Consider the following 16,176-nt stretch of genomic DNA (forward strand, 5'->3'; position numbering starts at 1 on the left):
TCAGTTTTTTGCCCGTAAGGTCTATTGTCTCCCTGGAGGTAAAGACCCAATTTTTTTCTTTACAAGTTCCTCTATTTTTTTGTATTGCATTCTTCCTGACAGATAAAGGCATCTGGGTGTACAGTCCTCTAGCCTGAACATTACATTGACACAATGGTCTTTTCATTTAGAAAATTTAGAAATAAAAAAAACTATCAACAGTACTTTCTTTATACCTATAACTGAAGGTCGGTTGCCTTGATGTGTTTTCTACATATTTCTACTGATAGCCTCTTCCCTCCAGCAACTAACAACTAACAACTATATTCAAAACTCAAATGACTAAATACCCAAACACTATCATGAAAAATATTTAAAGCTAAATATAATTTATAAGGAATATTCTTTCTAAATCTCGTGCCAGTACTCAATTTTGCAAAGGAAAAGACAATTTTTAAAACTGTAAAGAGAAATCCTTCCTACCAGGTTAGAATTTGCTGATAAGTTTAAGTCTCTTCGTATACTCTATCCTTAAGAGGGTCACTCATTTTGACCTTACTATTACCATTACTATAGACCTTAGTGTCAACACAAGTCATGAATAAAGATAGGCATCACATCTCCAACCAGTTACTTTTTCTCATAACCCACAGTCTCGAAATTTGCCGTTGGCAGAAAAATCTAAATGACAACAAAATGTAGTAAGGGAGTTGCGTTTTTACTATCCCAGGTCTGGCAAATTGAAACTCCTTAAATGGCATGTTAATATTCATACTAACAGGCAGAAAATAGTATAATGAAGTTAATTATCAATTTTAACATTAGATGTTCATAAAAAAGGGACATTTATAATTGCATTTCATTTATACTAAATTGTCCAATGAAAAAACGACAATTTTTTTTCAGTTTGGGTTCTTCTAGATTTATAATACACATCAGAATAATATTTTGGGAGACATGATGCTTTTCCTTGCATGCAGGTTGATTTGACAAAAGTTGTAGTAGCAGTAATAATTCTCTATCGCAGAAGTAACAATTACATCACTTTCGTTAATTGGTATCAAGACAAAAAACACTTTTAAACAAACAAAACTTAACAACAGAGATGAAACCATGCTCTTCCGCCAGCTGTAACAAGAAACGTGACATCAAAGGCGCATTCTGTTGAGCCAACCGTTACCAACCTCTAAATGCAATCTTAGCAAGCTACAAGCCTACCATAAACCAGGTGCTGTTCATGTACAACAAAGAACACTGCAGTAGCAAAAGAAGAGAATGAAGTAGAAACGGCAACATTTCTTTTGTTGTGCAGAAATGGTGCACGGTGACTTGGATAGTAAAACAGGGCGGGCGGGTGATTATAAAATAGTTTAACATGAGATGAATGCCGACACGTCGGTGGAATGGAGGTGGGGGAACAGGAGCTGAGGCACAAATGAGAGGGGTGGGAGGAATACAGTCCCTTTCGGACAAACCATTATGCGAGGAGGGTTAAGGATGGGGGTGGTACTTTAGAACAAGGGCCAAAATGGAGCAGCCTCTCTGTTTACTCTTGATATATCCCACTTATATAAAGAATCTGAATTATCCATCAGTGGATCAGAAACTAATAAAAAATCCATCTATCAGAGATGCAAGAGATAAAATATCCATCAATTATAGATGCAAAATAAAAATAAATAAAAATAAAAAGTTAAGATTCTCGAAACATTGTAAATTTCAAAGTATTTTTTAACTTTTTATACCCCTACTTACATATCTGTAAGTGGGTTATCAATATTTAACCATGCAAATGCAAGTTATTCGAGATGTAATACAGTTGATAATTAATATCAATAACTCATAAAAATTAGATATAAAAATACTGCAATTTTACAGAAACACACAAAACAGAATCAAACTGAAGGAGCATTTAACACCTATTTAAAATAATTATAGCTACTCCCTTATCCTCAATTCAGCCTAATTATTTCTTAGGTTTGACTAATCTCCATTAGCTAAAGACAGCCTCCCTATTTTAAACTCTTTCATGACGGTGTCATATGAACACATATTCCATCAATATTCTAGATTTTATTGTCAGTTTTAATCCTTTTTTTTTAAATACAAGCCGATATAAATAATAATTAGCAATGAACATGAAATACGAAAATCTTTCACTGCTTTTAATCGTGTATATCAAGTCGAGATTTGCAGCCAGACGAAAATGGGAACGGTTAGACATTAAAAACGGCTAACACTCAATAGTCCTCTAGTAGTTTAACCAGATCACATTTAGTAATCAAACTTTGCCACAAATATGATTTTGATATAATTTCTAACATATACATGCAATAAAAAACAATATCCTATTAAAATTTGATGCGTCCGCTATGAAAATATGTATCCAAATTTAATAAGGACTTCAGTTAATATGACATTTGGTACAATCTCAGTTATTAACAACTGTCCATCAAACGTACAAATTATTCATACCATTCTATTTAAATAGATCGCTAAATGTACTTCAAATTCTTGTACAGTAGTAGTTAGGAGTCTTGTTACTTCAAAAATGTTTGTCATTTAACAAAAGGGAAAAATTTATTTAATAATTGGCATACACTTGCAAATTTCCGATGGCTGTACAAATCTTTTCCATGGTTAGTGTTAGTGGTCTGGTGAAACTAACGACCATTAACCCTTTTACCCCAAAAGGACGTACTGGTACGTTTCACAAAACTCATCCCTTTACCCCCATGGACGTACCGGTACGTCATTGCAAAAAAATGCTATTTAAATTTTTTTTTTGCATATTTTTGATAATTTAATGAGAAACTTCAGGTATTTTCCAAGAGAATGAGACCAACCTGACCTCTCTATGACGAAAATTAAGGCTGTTAGAGCAATTTTAAAAAAATATACTGCAAAATGTACTTGAAAAAAAAAATAACCCTTGGGGGTTAAGGGTTGGAAATTTCCAAATAGCCCGGGGGTAAAAGGGTCAAAACAGCGAATAAACAATAAAATAATTGCAGTAAATATGCCAGTCAAATCAAGGTCCATGCTTGGTGACTCCAAATACTTACGTACTACAAATGGTGCTGCAAAAGTTGGTAAAAATGAGTTTAAAGATTCTATGGTTGCATCTTATTAAATTCTAAACAAAATAGTTTATTTAAAGGGTTGAAGATGTATTAGCACTACGTAACTACATAAAAAATCTAAAAGAGCTAACCTCCTAAAATAAAGGGTTTTCCATACCCTGCTAATATCTAACAATTACCAAACAAACAAGCCTTATTTCACTTCGTCTTAATGCCAGAGAATTCTGATTACCTTCTCAAAACAGACAAATGTGCGTTTAATCATAGTTCTGGTTTCTCTCCCTATCATGCAATATTTTTGAGTCTCTTAAATGAGTTTGTATATGCAGTAACATGTCTCTTTACGTCAGTTAAACAGACAGTACATCAGTTCTGAGATCATGTCACTCTCCATAAATATTAAACGCAAAAATAAAATTCACCTTATGTCATTTATCACACCTTACATTAGTCTCTAAGTTATAAAATAACAATCATGTCAGTCTGCAAGTCATAAAATAAAAATTACACGAGTCTCAAAGTCATAAAATAATTTTGCCAGTCTCCAAGTCATAAAATAACAATTACGTCAGCCCGTAAGTCATAAAATCCCAATTACATCTGTCTCTAAGTCATAAAATCCCAATTACATCTGTCTCTAAGTCATAAAATCCCAATTACATCTGTCTCTAAGTCATAAAATCACAATTACATCTGTCTCTAAGTCATAAAATCACAATCACATCTGTCTCTAAGTCATAAAATCCCAATTACATCTGTCTCTAAGACATAAAATCCCAATTATATCTGTCTCTAAGTCATAAAATCCCAATTAAGTCTGTCTCTAAGTCATAAAATACCAATTAAGTCAGTCTGTATGTCATAAAATAATAATAAAGTCAGTCTCTGTCAAAAAATAACAATTACGTCAGTCTCTAACTCATGAACTAACACTTATGTCAGTCTCTAAGCTGTAAAATAATAATTATGTTAGTCTCTATGTCATAAAATAACAATCACGTCTGTCTCTATGTCATAAAATAACAATTACGTTTGTCTCTAAGGCATAAATTACCAATTGTGTCAGTCCGTAAGTCATAAAAAAACAACTATGTTTGTCACTAAGTCATAAAATACCAATTATGAGTGTCTCTAAATCATAAAATAACAATTAAGTTTGTCTCTAAGGCATGAAATAACAATTACATTAGTTTCAAAGTCATAATGTAACAATTACATCAGTCCATAAGTCATAAAATAATAATAATGACAGACTCTATTTCATAAAATAACAATTACGTCAGTCTCAGTCATAAACTAACAATTACACCTGTCTCTAAGTCATTAAATAACAACTATGTCAGTTTGTAAGTCATAAAATAACAATTACATCAGTTTCTATGTCAAATAACAATGATGTCAGTCTCTCAGTAATAAACTAACAATTACGTCAGTCTCTCACCCATAAACTTACAATTAAGTCTGTCTCTAAGTTATAAAATAACAATCATGTCAGTCTCCAAGTCATAAAATAAAAATTACGTCAGTTTGTAAGTCATAAAATAACAATTACATCAGTCTCTACAGCATGAAATAACATATACACCAGTTTCTAAGTTATAAAATAATTAGATCAGTATCTAAGTTATAAAATAACAATTAGGTTACTTCATAAGTCATAAAATAACTATTATGTCAGTCCATAACTCATAAAATAATTATTGTACATCGGTCTCTATGCCATACAATATCCAGCCAAAATTACATTAGTCTCTAAGTTATAAAATAACTATTACGTCAGTCCATAAGCCATAAAACAATTACTGTACGTCAGTCTCTATGTCATAAAATACCCGGCTATAATTACATCAATCTCTTAGTCACAAAATAACTATTACATCAGGCAATAAGTCATACAAATAACAATTACTGTACGCCAGTCTCTATGTCATAAAATACCAGGCCATAATTACATGTACCTAAGTCATAAAATAGCTATTACGTCAGTAGATGTCATAAAATAGCTATTACGTCAGTAGATGTCATAAAATGACTTTTACGTCATTAGATGTCATAAAATAGCTATTACGTCAGTAGATGTCATAAAATAACTTTTACGTCAGTAGATGTCATAAAATAACTATTACGTCAGTAGATGTCATAAAATGACTTTTACGTCAGTAGATGTCATAAAATAACTATTACGTCAGTAGATGTCATAAAATGACTTTTACGTCAGATGTCATAAAATAACTATTACGTCAGTAGATGTCATAAAATAACTATTACGTCAGTAGATGTCATAAAATAACTATTACGTCAGTAGATGTCATAAAATGACTTTTACGTCAGATGTCATAAAATAACTATTACGTCAGTAGATGTCATAAAATAACTTACGTCAGTAGATGTCATAAAATAACTTTTACGTCAGTAGATGTCATAAAATAACTATTACGTCAGTAGATGTCATAAAATGACTTTTACGTCAGATGTTATAAAATAACTATTACGTCAGTAGATGTCATAAAATAACTATTACGTCAGTAGATGTCATAAAATAACTTTTACGTCAGTAGATGTCATAAAATAACTATTACGTCAGTAGATGTCATAAAATAACTATTACGTCAGTAGATGTCATAAAATGACTTTTACGTCAGTAGATGTCATAAAATAACTTTTACGTCAGGAGATGTCATAAAATAACTTTTACGTCAGGAGATGTCATAAAATAACTATTATGTCAGTAGATGTCATAAAATAGCTATTACGTCAGTAGATAAGTCATGCAAATAACAATTACTGTACGTCAGTCTCTATGTCATAAAACACCCGGCCATAATTACATCAGTCTCTAGGTCATAAAATAACTATTACATCCATCCATAAGTCATGTCAGTCTATGTCAGTCTCTACGTCACAAAATACCCAGCCATAATTAAATCAGTCTCTAAGTCATAAAATAACTATTAAGTCAGTCCATAAGTCATAAAATAACAATTACTGTATGTCAGTCTCTATGTCATAAAATATCGAGCCCCTCTATGGGCTAGTATCGAAGGAAGAGAGGGAATGTATCAAAAAATTGGAAATAAGGGGTCGTGAGGAACAAAAATAAATATTTAAAAATTGGAAATAAGGGGTCGTGAGGAACGAAAATAAATATTTAAAAATTGGAAATAAGGGGTCGTGAGGAACGAAAATAAATATTTAAAAATTGGAAATAAGGGGTCGTGAGGAACGAAAATAAATATTTAAAAATTGGAAATAAGGGGTCGTGAGGAACAAAAATAAATATTTAAAAATTGGAAATAAGGGGTCGTGAGGAACGAAAATAAATATTTAAAAATTGGAAATAAGGGGTCGTGAGGAACAAAAATAAATATTTAAAAATTGGAAATAAGGGGTCATGAGGAACAAAAATAAATATTTTTGTGCTGACTAAGGAATGAATACAAAAGATAGAAACGATTAAACTAGAAATCATGGGGCTGCTGCAAAAGAACATCTAATAGGTGCTATCTCCCTCTGGTGACGAGGTACTTCTAATTACTTCAGCATGGACGTAAGAATAAACAGCAGGCACTTACGTACGAGTGAAATAAGACATTTGATTCTACAAGCACTTTCCTACATTTGCTTCTGTGTAAGCAAAAGCTTCTAATCAGTGTGATATCTACACCATTTTATACTTTAAACTTAAAAAAAATACTAGTTTAGTTCTTTCACCAATCATTTGCTCTACTTTCAACCCTCTGAATGACTTCTTAGTTGATTATAACAGCATTTTACAATGGCTACTGCAAGTGATTAACATAGTACACAATGTCATCTGCATCATAACGAACTCATTTGAAACTAAAATATATTCATATCAAATAGTTTCATGTATATAATGTGTTTACATGAACTGCACAAGGAAATTAATTCAAAATCACAAATACAGTATATAACTAAGCTACTTCCTTTCACCAGTGACAATATTTAGGTCAAAATTTTAATAATGATGATGTACTTCTAGATTTCATTCAAATACCACTAGTCTCAGCCCGAGCTGTAACTATTTCTTTGGCCAAAACCTTAGGCATTAGGCAATCTCAAGTAATGATAAACAAAAGTATTAAATGGTTGATTAGTTCCTTTACCCCTCACACTGTATAGTCAAGTCTCCCTATATTAATGAATCCAACGTTCTTGTCATTATCAAAACTGTCCTGGGAATATACTCCTAAAGTAAAAACTGGAGGAAGCAAAAGCTATAGAAATAAGACAGAGAGATTAAAAATAGAATAATACTAAAAAGTAGAAAGAAATTTACAGTAAATTGGAGTAAAGGATAATTTTGGAGAACTATCAACAATACTTTAAAAAATTTGTGCAGCGTGTAAACCTATTCTCAATTTGATTTACAGTACACGACTTTTCCACATTTTCTGTACCATATAAATAAAATTCAAATGAGGAAAGAAGAGGCAGACTGTTAAACTATGAGTCCGCAAGTTACATGTGAATTAATATCCCAATTAACATTTAAGATGAGACAAAAGATAAACTTGAACATCTTAAACCATGTGGGCCAAAATAAATTCTCAACAGTTGCTATTTTTTCTCTGATTTGCACCACTTTCAAAATAATAAAAACACTCGTTTCTAAAAATATCCAAAATATCATTCTTTACAATAAATAAAAATAAAGTCTTCAGTTATGTAATATTTTGAATTCCATGTTACGGGTGGTCAACGGCATCCTAGTTGGAAGCAAGGACTCATGACCCAAATTATGTCGAGAACCAATACTTTCTAATAGTCTCAGTTTTCATAGTTTTCAGATAATGTACTACGCTAAACAGGGAACACAAGTACAGTACTGAGGATGGTTTGAATTTTAGGAAAGTAACTTGGTAATAATTTCAGCCATTCGCACTTTTTCCATTTGCAAAATCTCTCTTTGGCAATTATAAAACACACTAGCATCAACCAGACAATCCTGAAAATATTCAATGGTGCTACACTTTTACCTTAAGGCTACACATCATAGTTCAGACTAACTAATTCTAAATTCAGACTAAGTTTTTACACCAACACTATAAAACCTGAACCATTTTGTTGGTCTTAAACTACATTGTCCAGAAGTACAGACTACTAATCATTATTCAGACAGAGTTCTCAATCAATACATTAACATGCATTTCTGTGTAAACTTAGGATTACTGTTACCTGGTGACTATGACACAGAAAAATACAGCCTAATACTATTCTGGATTAACCAGATGTTTCAATGGCAAAAGGAGAGAGAATCTAGGAAAATGTTCAGAATCTGCAAGGACTAGTTGATTACCTGGCAATGGATCTGATCAAACTACTACAATGGGCTTCTTAAACTTAGGGAATTCACTGACAGCATTTGTTCATACATAGCCAACATCTCAAGTTTCCTTCAGTCCAAGATACTACAATCTTTCGTATAACATACAGGAAAAAGACAAGTATTTCTGCATTACACCACCAGGACCTACAGGTCTACAGTATGCACACGTTGTTGAACATTTTTAGGAACGGCGACATACAGAGGGTCAAAGATTAGTCAGTATAGGTGTGACCTGGGAAATGTAAAACCCATGTAAAAATTAGACTGTGAAAATTGCATATGCATAAGTGTTAACTAACTCGGTGTCTGGTCCAAGACTAGTCAGTCCAGGGGTGACCCTAGAGATGCAGAAGTCAAGTAAATATTAATTGGAACAGTTGCAAAGGTGTTAACTACCTCGGTGTGCTGCCACTGGTCATGTAGAAACCAAACAAGCAGAGAGAGTATTAAGAATTTTTAAGCGATCCTAAAAAAGAAATAAGTCTGCTGAAATTCTTTCTTACTTTTCGGAGTGTTGAAAAATGCAAAACTAAGACATTGGATTGTGAACATGAATTGTATAAATGCTGTATAATTTTCCCCTCGCTTTTCTGTTAGAAGAAAGATGGCAATACCTCGGGTATTTGAAGATTGTGAATGTGGGTTACATACGAGTGATTTGTGAGGAAACACGTACAATTATCAATTGTAAAGAAAATAAGCAACAACTATTACAACAATACAGGGATGGAACTCACTACAGGCTTACTTCTCCTAAATATTAAATTCTAAAAGTACCTAAAGTTCACAGGAGCTACAATATACTTTTAAAAGCAGTAAAAGCTTGAAATAAATTACAATACAATAGATTATAATAAATTACTTAATTTTTTCATCTTTTAGAAATGCAGTGCATTCACACTCCACTGACAGTACTGTACACTCCCATTTATGAGCTGACACGACTATGACCTAAAATGACAAACCTCTATTCACCTCAAGAGCAGCCAAAGCAAGTTATAGGCTGTGTTATTTATTTTATTCAATACAATATAAAAGAATCTGTAAATACTTCTGAAATTAACATAAACCCTAACCAAACATAAAGACATTAGGGTCCCTAAGTTCATTCTTAAGACACGTGAAAATTTACCTTCCCTCTTATCGGTGGACTTTTTCCTCGGAGACTTTTTAGGAGAAGTCTTAGGACTGGGATCGGATTTCTTACGTTTGGAATCCGGCGTACCAGTTGCGGTCGTCCCGGTGCTCTGACTATCAGAGTCAGTAAACATAAATACAGGGGCATTACCAGAATCAACACTAGGAGAGGTTGAGGCACTAACGCTCTCGTCTCTACGACTATTGTCTTTAGAATCGGAATCAACTGTAATACTAGGAGGCGGTTGGGAGGAGCCACTCCTGCTCTCGCGTCTGGTGGCTTCTTCATCCTTAATACTATCATCTAAGGCAGCATGTGGGAATAGATAACAAGCACTCAATAATATTACTGCGAAACTCTACGGGTAACACGGCTCGGACATTGACGCACGTGGCGTGCGAGAATGCCGCACAAATCCCAAATTAATGTGGTTTACGAGAAGCAGACAGTTATATCATTAATAGGGACATAACTTATAAAGCAATTCAAACAGATTAGCAATAGCTAAAGGGAACACCTTCTGAAAACTCATTTCAAAAGACTGCTATGATCACACAATGCTACCCGGATCCTGTCCATTAGAGTAAATACAAACTGCATGTACAGGTAACTAAAACCCTATCGTGTTAGATAGCAACATTTTATACACACTGCAGAAAAGGATGCAGCCCAGGCAAGCACGAGGCCTTTATCAGTATTGCGATAAATTCGGAATCCCAATACTGATCAGAGTATTTTATAATGATACGTATAGAAGCAGTCTACAACTTGAGTGAATAGCATTACTTTCTACTTATTCAAAATACAAGGAAAAATCTAAATTTGTTTAACACAAAATCTGTAAAATATACTTTTGGTCAGTTGGCAAATTAAACTACGGCATGTTATACTTAAACATCTAAATACATCAAATACTAAAATTAATTCATCTACAGGTATAGTACAAGTATCGAGTAGAATTACCGTATATCACAGGAACAGAAAAAAAAAAAGAACTCCAAAACCTCAGTTTTGAATAAAAAATTTAGGATTGTAGCAAACTACAAAATGAACTTAAGTGACCTTTTAATAAAAGTAAAAGTCCACAACAGTTTCACAAGTAGCTGATACTATAATCAAGTTCTCATGACAATTATTATCCTCATAAAGTGACTCGACAGAACTAATCGTTTAAAGACTTTTAAGGGACTTTACTTCGTTCCGATTTCTAACTTTCATTTCTGAGAAAATTTACTTTGACAGAGCTCCATAAAAGTCTTTGCCTTCTTGGTCTTAACTACATCAATTTAGAATATCAATTAATCGAGGTATAAAAGTGGATGTTTACTTTTAAAAATTTTAGTCAAGTATATAACCATTAATTCCTGGCCTACAGTATATTTCATTATCCGCCAAACACTTACCATTCAAAGTAAAGAGGCGTTGACACACTATCTTAAAACAGAATTCGTTTATTTCTAGAAGACGTAAAGTAAAAAGGATATTCCACATAATATTTCTGTCAGCGGCCTTTCAAAGAAGTCTAAATACACCAACAGAACTATCACAACAGAATATAACTGAAGCCTCTCGTCTAGAGTCCGAGTAACAAAACTCTGCCTAATGAATATTCCAAAATAAAGTTACAATTCCAAAGTCAACTCCATGGTAAATCCAGACACAAATTCACAAGTTTCTGCATATGTTAAGCCTTCAATCAATTAGGTCTAGTTACGGTTTTTTAACATATGCCCTTCAGGCTTTAATAGGCAAGCCAATCATCACAAAACCATTGCAAGAACCTTTACTATCCGCAGTTTATAAGTTTATGAAGATTGCAATAGAACAGTACCATTGCAACTCTGAACTGGCCTCCAGTTACTTCTTTAACAAGAAAAAAAACTCCACAGTACACAAATGAATACTGCCAACAACTTACTAACTGAAGTACTTATTCCAAAATTATTTCAACATAGCCTAAAACCTTGTGCATATTCAGAGAAAAACTGTAAGCTTACTGTACTTTGATATGAAACCGAAATCAGTCTCCAAGTTCTATAAACTATATCTAAACGAGTAGTCTCCTACTTTATTCAAGCATCTAATACCATTAACTGCCACCATTTTATTATCAACATACCTACTAACTCACACATGCCTCTGCCTGTTTCAAAGTTATTCAACCAGGCATCACAATATGGCTACCATAAGTGTGCCTTGCACTGCACATCACATATGGTTCTCAACCCTCTAGGTCTCATTTGCATTACTTTCTGTCTCTTTCTACCTAAACATCCAGCTATTCAAACTTTTCCTCTCTTCAACTGGCCTTGAGGATATTACAGAAATAGGAGTTTAAGAGAGAAGGCCCCCAAAGCACACATAAAATGTTCAAATCGGCAAAGACAAAGTAAGTATCCTATACTTCATTAAAGTACCAAATTTAAAGCTTTTGAATAACTACAATCATGCAGGCAAGGCACACTGTAGGTAGTGCACCACAGGGTCCTATTTAAAAACATCCTCGTATAAACCGAAGTCGGTACCATTGACTCAATAGTCATAATTACCACTGATATCTCATTCCAGTCTGACAACTGAACCTTTCAATTAAATATAAATGCTTAAAGTAAAAAGAAAGATATGTTTTCATACCAGTTATTTTTCCAGCAGAGAAATTATTCAAGAAATATTTAGAGTCTGTGTCAAACGAGTAATCCAGTATGGATAGCAACGTCTTGGTGAGGCGCAAGAGATCGTTGAAACTGTAGAATCCGAAGTAGATCAAATACCTCGCTAATTTCACAACCTGGTTAGAATAAGATACAATATTGATATAAAAACATGAGGACAAGTTTCTGATTACAAATTTAACATTTATACAGCACTGTCTGCAATACAACACATTAATCGTACAATACTTCAAAATATTCACTGAAAAGAACTTTTAAAAGCAACTTAAAATTTGTGAAGACAAAATACAAGCTGTTAGTATCTACAGAATTTAGAATCCCTCTCTGACACCTGCTAGATCCATTCAAATCCAAACTTCCCTCAAAATCTATCCATCTACCAGGGCACTTCGCCCAATTTTGGGGGTTAGCCGACATGAAGAAAAAGAGGGACTTTTCCTTTCTTAACTCTTCCCAGCCTGACAAGGGATTCAGCCGAGTTTGGTTGGTACTACTAGGATGCCACAGCCCACCCTCCCCCGTTATAACCCACAAATACAGCTTCATATGCCAAATCCCCTACCGCTGCTAACTCCACGGTCACCAAGGCGACTGGAGAAAGCAGAAGGGCCTATTAGTACTATGTTACAATCCCTCACCATTCATTCCTATTTCTAATTTGCTCTTTTTGCCCCTCTCGCATCTATCCTCCAATCACCTAGAGGTTTCCTCACTAAATCCATCCAAACAAACCTTGGCCTTCCTCTTGTACTTCTATCAACTCTTGCATTCATCACCTTCTTCAGCATACAGACATTTTTCATTCTCTCTACATGGCTAAACTACCTCAACGCATTCATATCCACTCTAGCTGCAAATTCATTTCTTACACCCGTTCTCTCCCACACTATTTCGTTCCTAATCCTATCTAATCGAGATACACCAGCCATACTCCTCAGACACTTCATCTCGAACACATCCAATTTCTCTCTCCATCTAGTTCGATCCATACATCACAGTAAGTATAATCACTTTCTCATACAGAAGTCTCTTTACATTCATTCATAAACCTCTATTCTTTACCACTCCCTTCACTGCCCCCAACACTACATCCTTCATTCACTCTTTGACATATCTCTGATTCCACTCCGCCATTTGCGGCACCAATAGACTCCAAGTACTTAAAAGATCTACTTCAAGTAAATCTCCATTCCACAGGACATCCAGCCTAACACCACTCTCCCTTCTCATGCATTACACAATGTTACTCTTACCCACATTAACTCTTAACTTCCTTCCCTCACACACTGTACCAAACTCTGTCACTAATCGACCCGGCTTCTCCGAGTCGACAATCAATACTTTATCATCTGAAGCAACAATTGATTCACTTCCCACTCATGAGCACTCTCATCTATCAGTTTCAATCCTCAACCATGCATTCAAGCATTCTACCACCTTCAATGTTAGTTGTCAATAGGCAATCAGAATGGCAGAAAATACTGTACCTCAAAAGTTAGTTTATTTTGTTCGCAATCAGAGAAGCTCCACATCTTATCGACCACATTGCACAGGTATTCCTCGACAAATATGATGACGTCCTTGAAGGCCGTCTCTGCTGCCTCGTAGCTATGAGCCACCTCTCTTTTGTCATAGCTAAAAGAAATTAAAAAAAAAAGTCATAACGTTGTTATAAAGGTATAGTATCATGAAAGTTATACACCCAATTGCAGCTTACTGTTCCTATTACTTTTGTATAAAACATTAGTTCTTAAAAGAAAGCTGAACCACAACATAGTTAATGAAGTTCGAAAGCTAGTTGGGAGGAGACCAAAACGTGCAAACTAGATGGGTTTATGAAATTTGGATGGGTGCTAGGCTCGGGGGAACTTAGTGCAGTTTAACTATGATGTAAATGTTAGAAGTATATTGGGAGGAGAGTGATGGAAATGGAGGTACAGGAAACAAGAAGGAGAGGGAGACTGAAGCAAAGGTGGATGGACTGTATCACGGATGACCTTCAATCAAAGGGATTAACCGGTGATAAAGTGTGGGACAGAAGTAGATGGAGAACGCTGGCCAGAAACATCGACCTCACATAAAAGTGGGAAAAGATGCACACAAAGAAGAAGTAGTTAGTAAAGTTAGATTAGCAAGATGAAGAATGGTAGTAGTATCAGAGATAAAGTTGAGATCTACAAAATTATGTAAAAGGCATCAAGGACCCATTTTAAATCTTGTAATACCTGACGTAAACAAACGAAAACTACTTACTCCGCAATAGACATGTGCGGCTGAATTTCTGACCACAGTCTGGCATACTTCACTGGGGTAACGGCCTCTTGTGGTTCGCAGTCGACGTGCATGTGCAACATCAGCCGGCAGAAAGACGCTCGTAAGTCGTAAGACAGCGTATCCTCTTCCATACACCTGCGAAGTGTGTAAAATTTGAAAGAATAAACCACTTGGAATAACAAGCAGTTTTCCAATTTTTACTCATTTACCTAAACCTTATAAGAAGAAATGACACACTACTGTATAGAGTTCATCAGCAATTTACTTTAGAATTGCCTCAAGTTGAAAAGGAATCCCTAAATCTTCTTATAAAATTCCCTACTAACATACTAAACACAAAAAAGTACTTGTAACCAACTATCATTTTATAAAAACAAGGTATCTGCATCAATAAGGTTTCATGTGAAGCACAGTACGTACTGTATAGTAAAGCACTTCATTGCTATTGTACGAAACTGATGCTGATGCGAGGTCAAGTAAAATGGATTAACATGGATCTTTTTTTTTTATTTAATACTTGAAAGATGAGGGACATTTCCAACCAATGTAAAGAGGTGTATTAATCTGTATGTATGTACTGTATATTACAGTATTCATCAAATGCAAATGCAACATATATCGATAAAAGTTTCCATTACCTCTAATGGCAGTATCTAAATAGGAGATGGATGCCTTGATCAACTAACTACTTACAGCATACTGTAAAGAGTATTTAAATTAAATTGAAACCATAAACAAAAACTGTCAAAACATCAAATACTCACTTGAGCATCAAATTTATCTTAAGCAAAGGCGAAAGAGGTTTAATTGCTAAATACTGGCGGTCAAGGCACATGTTTGAAAACAGGTCGAGCTGATGCTGGTAGTACTCCAAGATGAGACGATCTTCTCCGCAGTCAGAGTCGGCCGGGAAGCTCTGTGCCCGGGTGGCCAGCTCCACGATGGACTTGGAACACTGGAAGAAGGCATAGGTAGGAATGTTTTAAAAATAAAACTTTATTCTTGCCCAGGATTTGTCATATTAAATCTGTTCTTGCCTGATATTTAAAAGGGACAAAAAGATGCTGAGCACTATAGTAGGCAGAGGCTTCTTGTATCAATAACAGATTGACTCACTGGGACATAAAATACATATCATTCCACATAAATCAATATAAAAGCATGTATTTACGAATTGACAAAAAGGCATAGTATAAATCAATGCGAACTATTCTCTTTTAATTCTTCTCAGGTAAGCCTACACATGTATCCACAGTCTGAAAAATTCTTTATTGCAACCTAACAGGACTTGGGTATATAAAAAGAGAGAAGATATGCAAGATACAAGAAGAAAATCGGTAAACGTAAATTATGATAAAGGGACAATTTAAAACCTAAACAAGATGGTGACAAAGACACAGGAAAGAGTAGAGAATCTATGATATATATATAGCATTGCAAAATGGAACCCTTATGTAAATATACATGTATACCGTATATACATAAGTTGTTCCTTTCTATTCACAGGTTCAGCGATTATTTATGGTGAAGCAAAAATTTCAAAATAATGTTAGTGTTAACCTAGTTTTTTAACTAACTATAATATTCTTAGACTTTTTTTAGTTACATAAGGAAATATGTTGACTTAGGAGTCGTATTAAGGGAGTAAGTGAATGTCACAAGGGACAACTATATGACATA

General features: G+C 34.3%; 1 protein-coding gene across 1 annotated transcript in view; it reads right to left on the minus strand.

Annotated features, from left to right (window-relative positions):
* The window catches only part of Itpr (Inositol 1,4,5,-trisphosphate receptor), a 232,608-nt gene that overhangs the window by 140,201 nt on the left and 76,231 nt on the right, over window positions 1-16,176 (minus strand). The window contains 5 exon segments of the mRNA XM_068356085.1: window positions 9,545-9,853; window positions 12,185-12,338; window positions 13,710-13,857; window positions 14,476-14,631; window positions 15,261-15,451. Coding sequence (XP_068212186.1) covers window positions 9,545-9,853; window positions 12,185-12,338; window positions 13,710-13,857; window positions 14,476-14,631; window positions 15,261-15,451 — 958 coding nt within the window.

This window comes from Palaemon carinicauda, chromosome 32 (assembly GCF_036898095.1).
Source record: "Palaemon carinicauda isolate YSFRI2023 chromosome 32, ASM3689809v2, whole genome shotgun sequence".
Classification (NCBI taxonomy): Eukaryota; Metazoa; Arthropoda; class Malacostraca; order Decapoda; family Palaemonidae; genus Palaemon; species Palaemon carinicauda.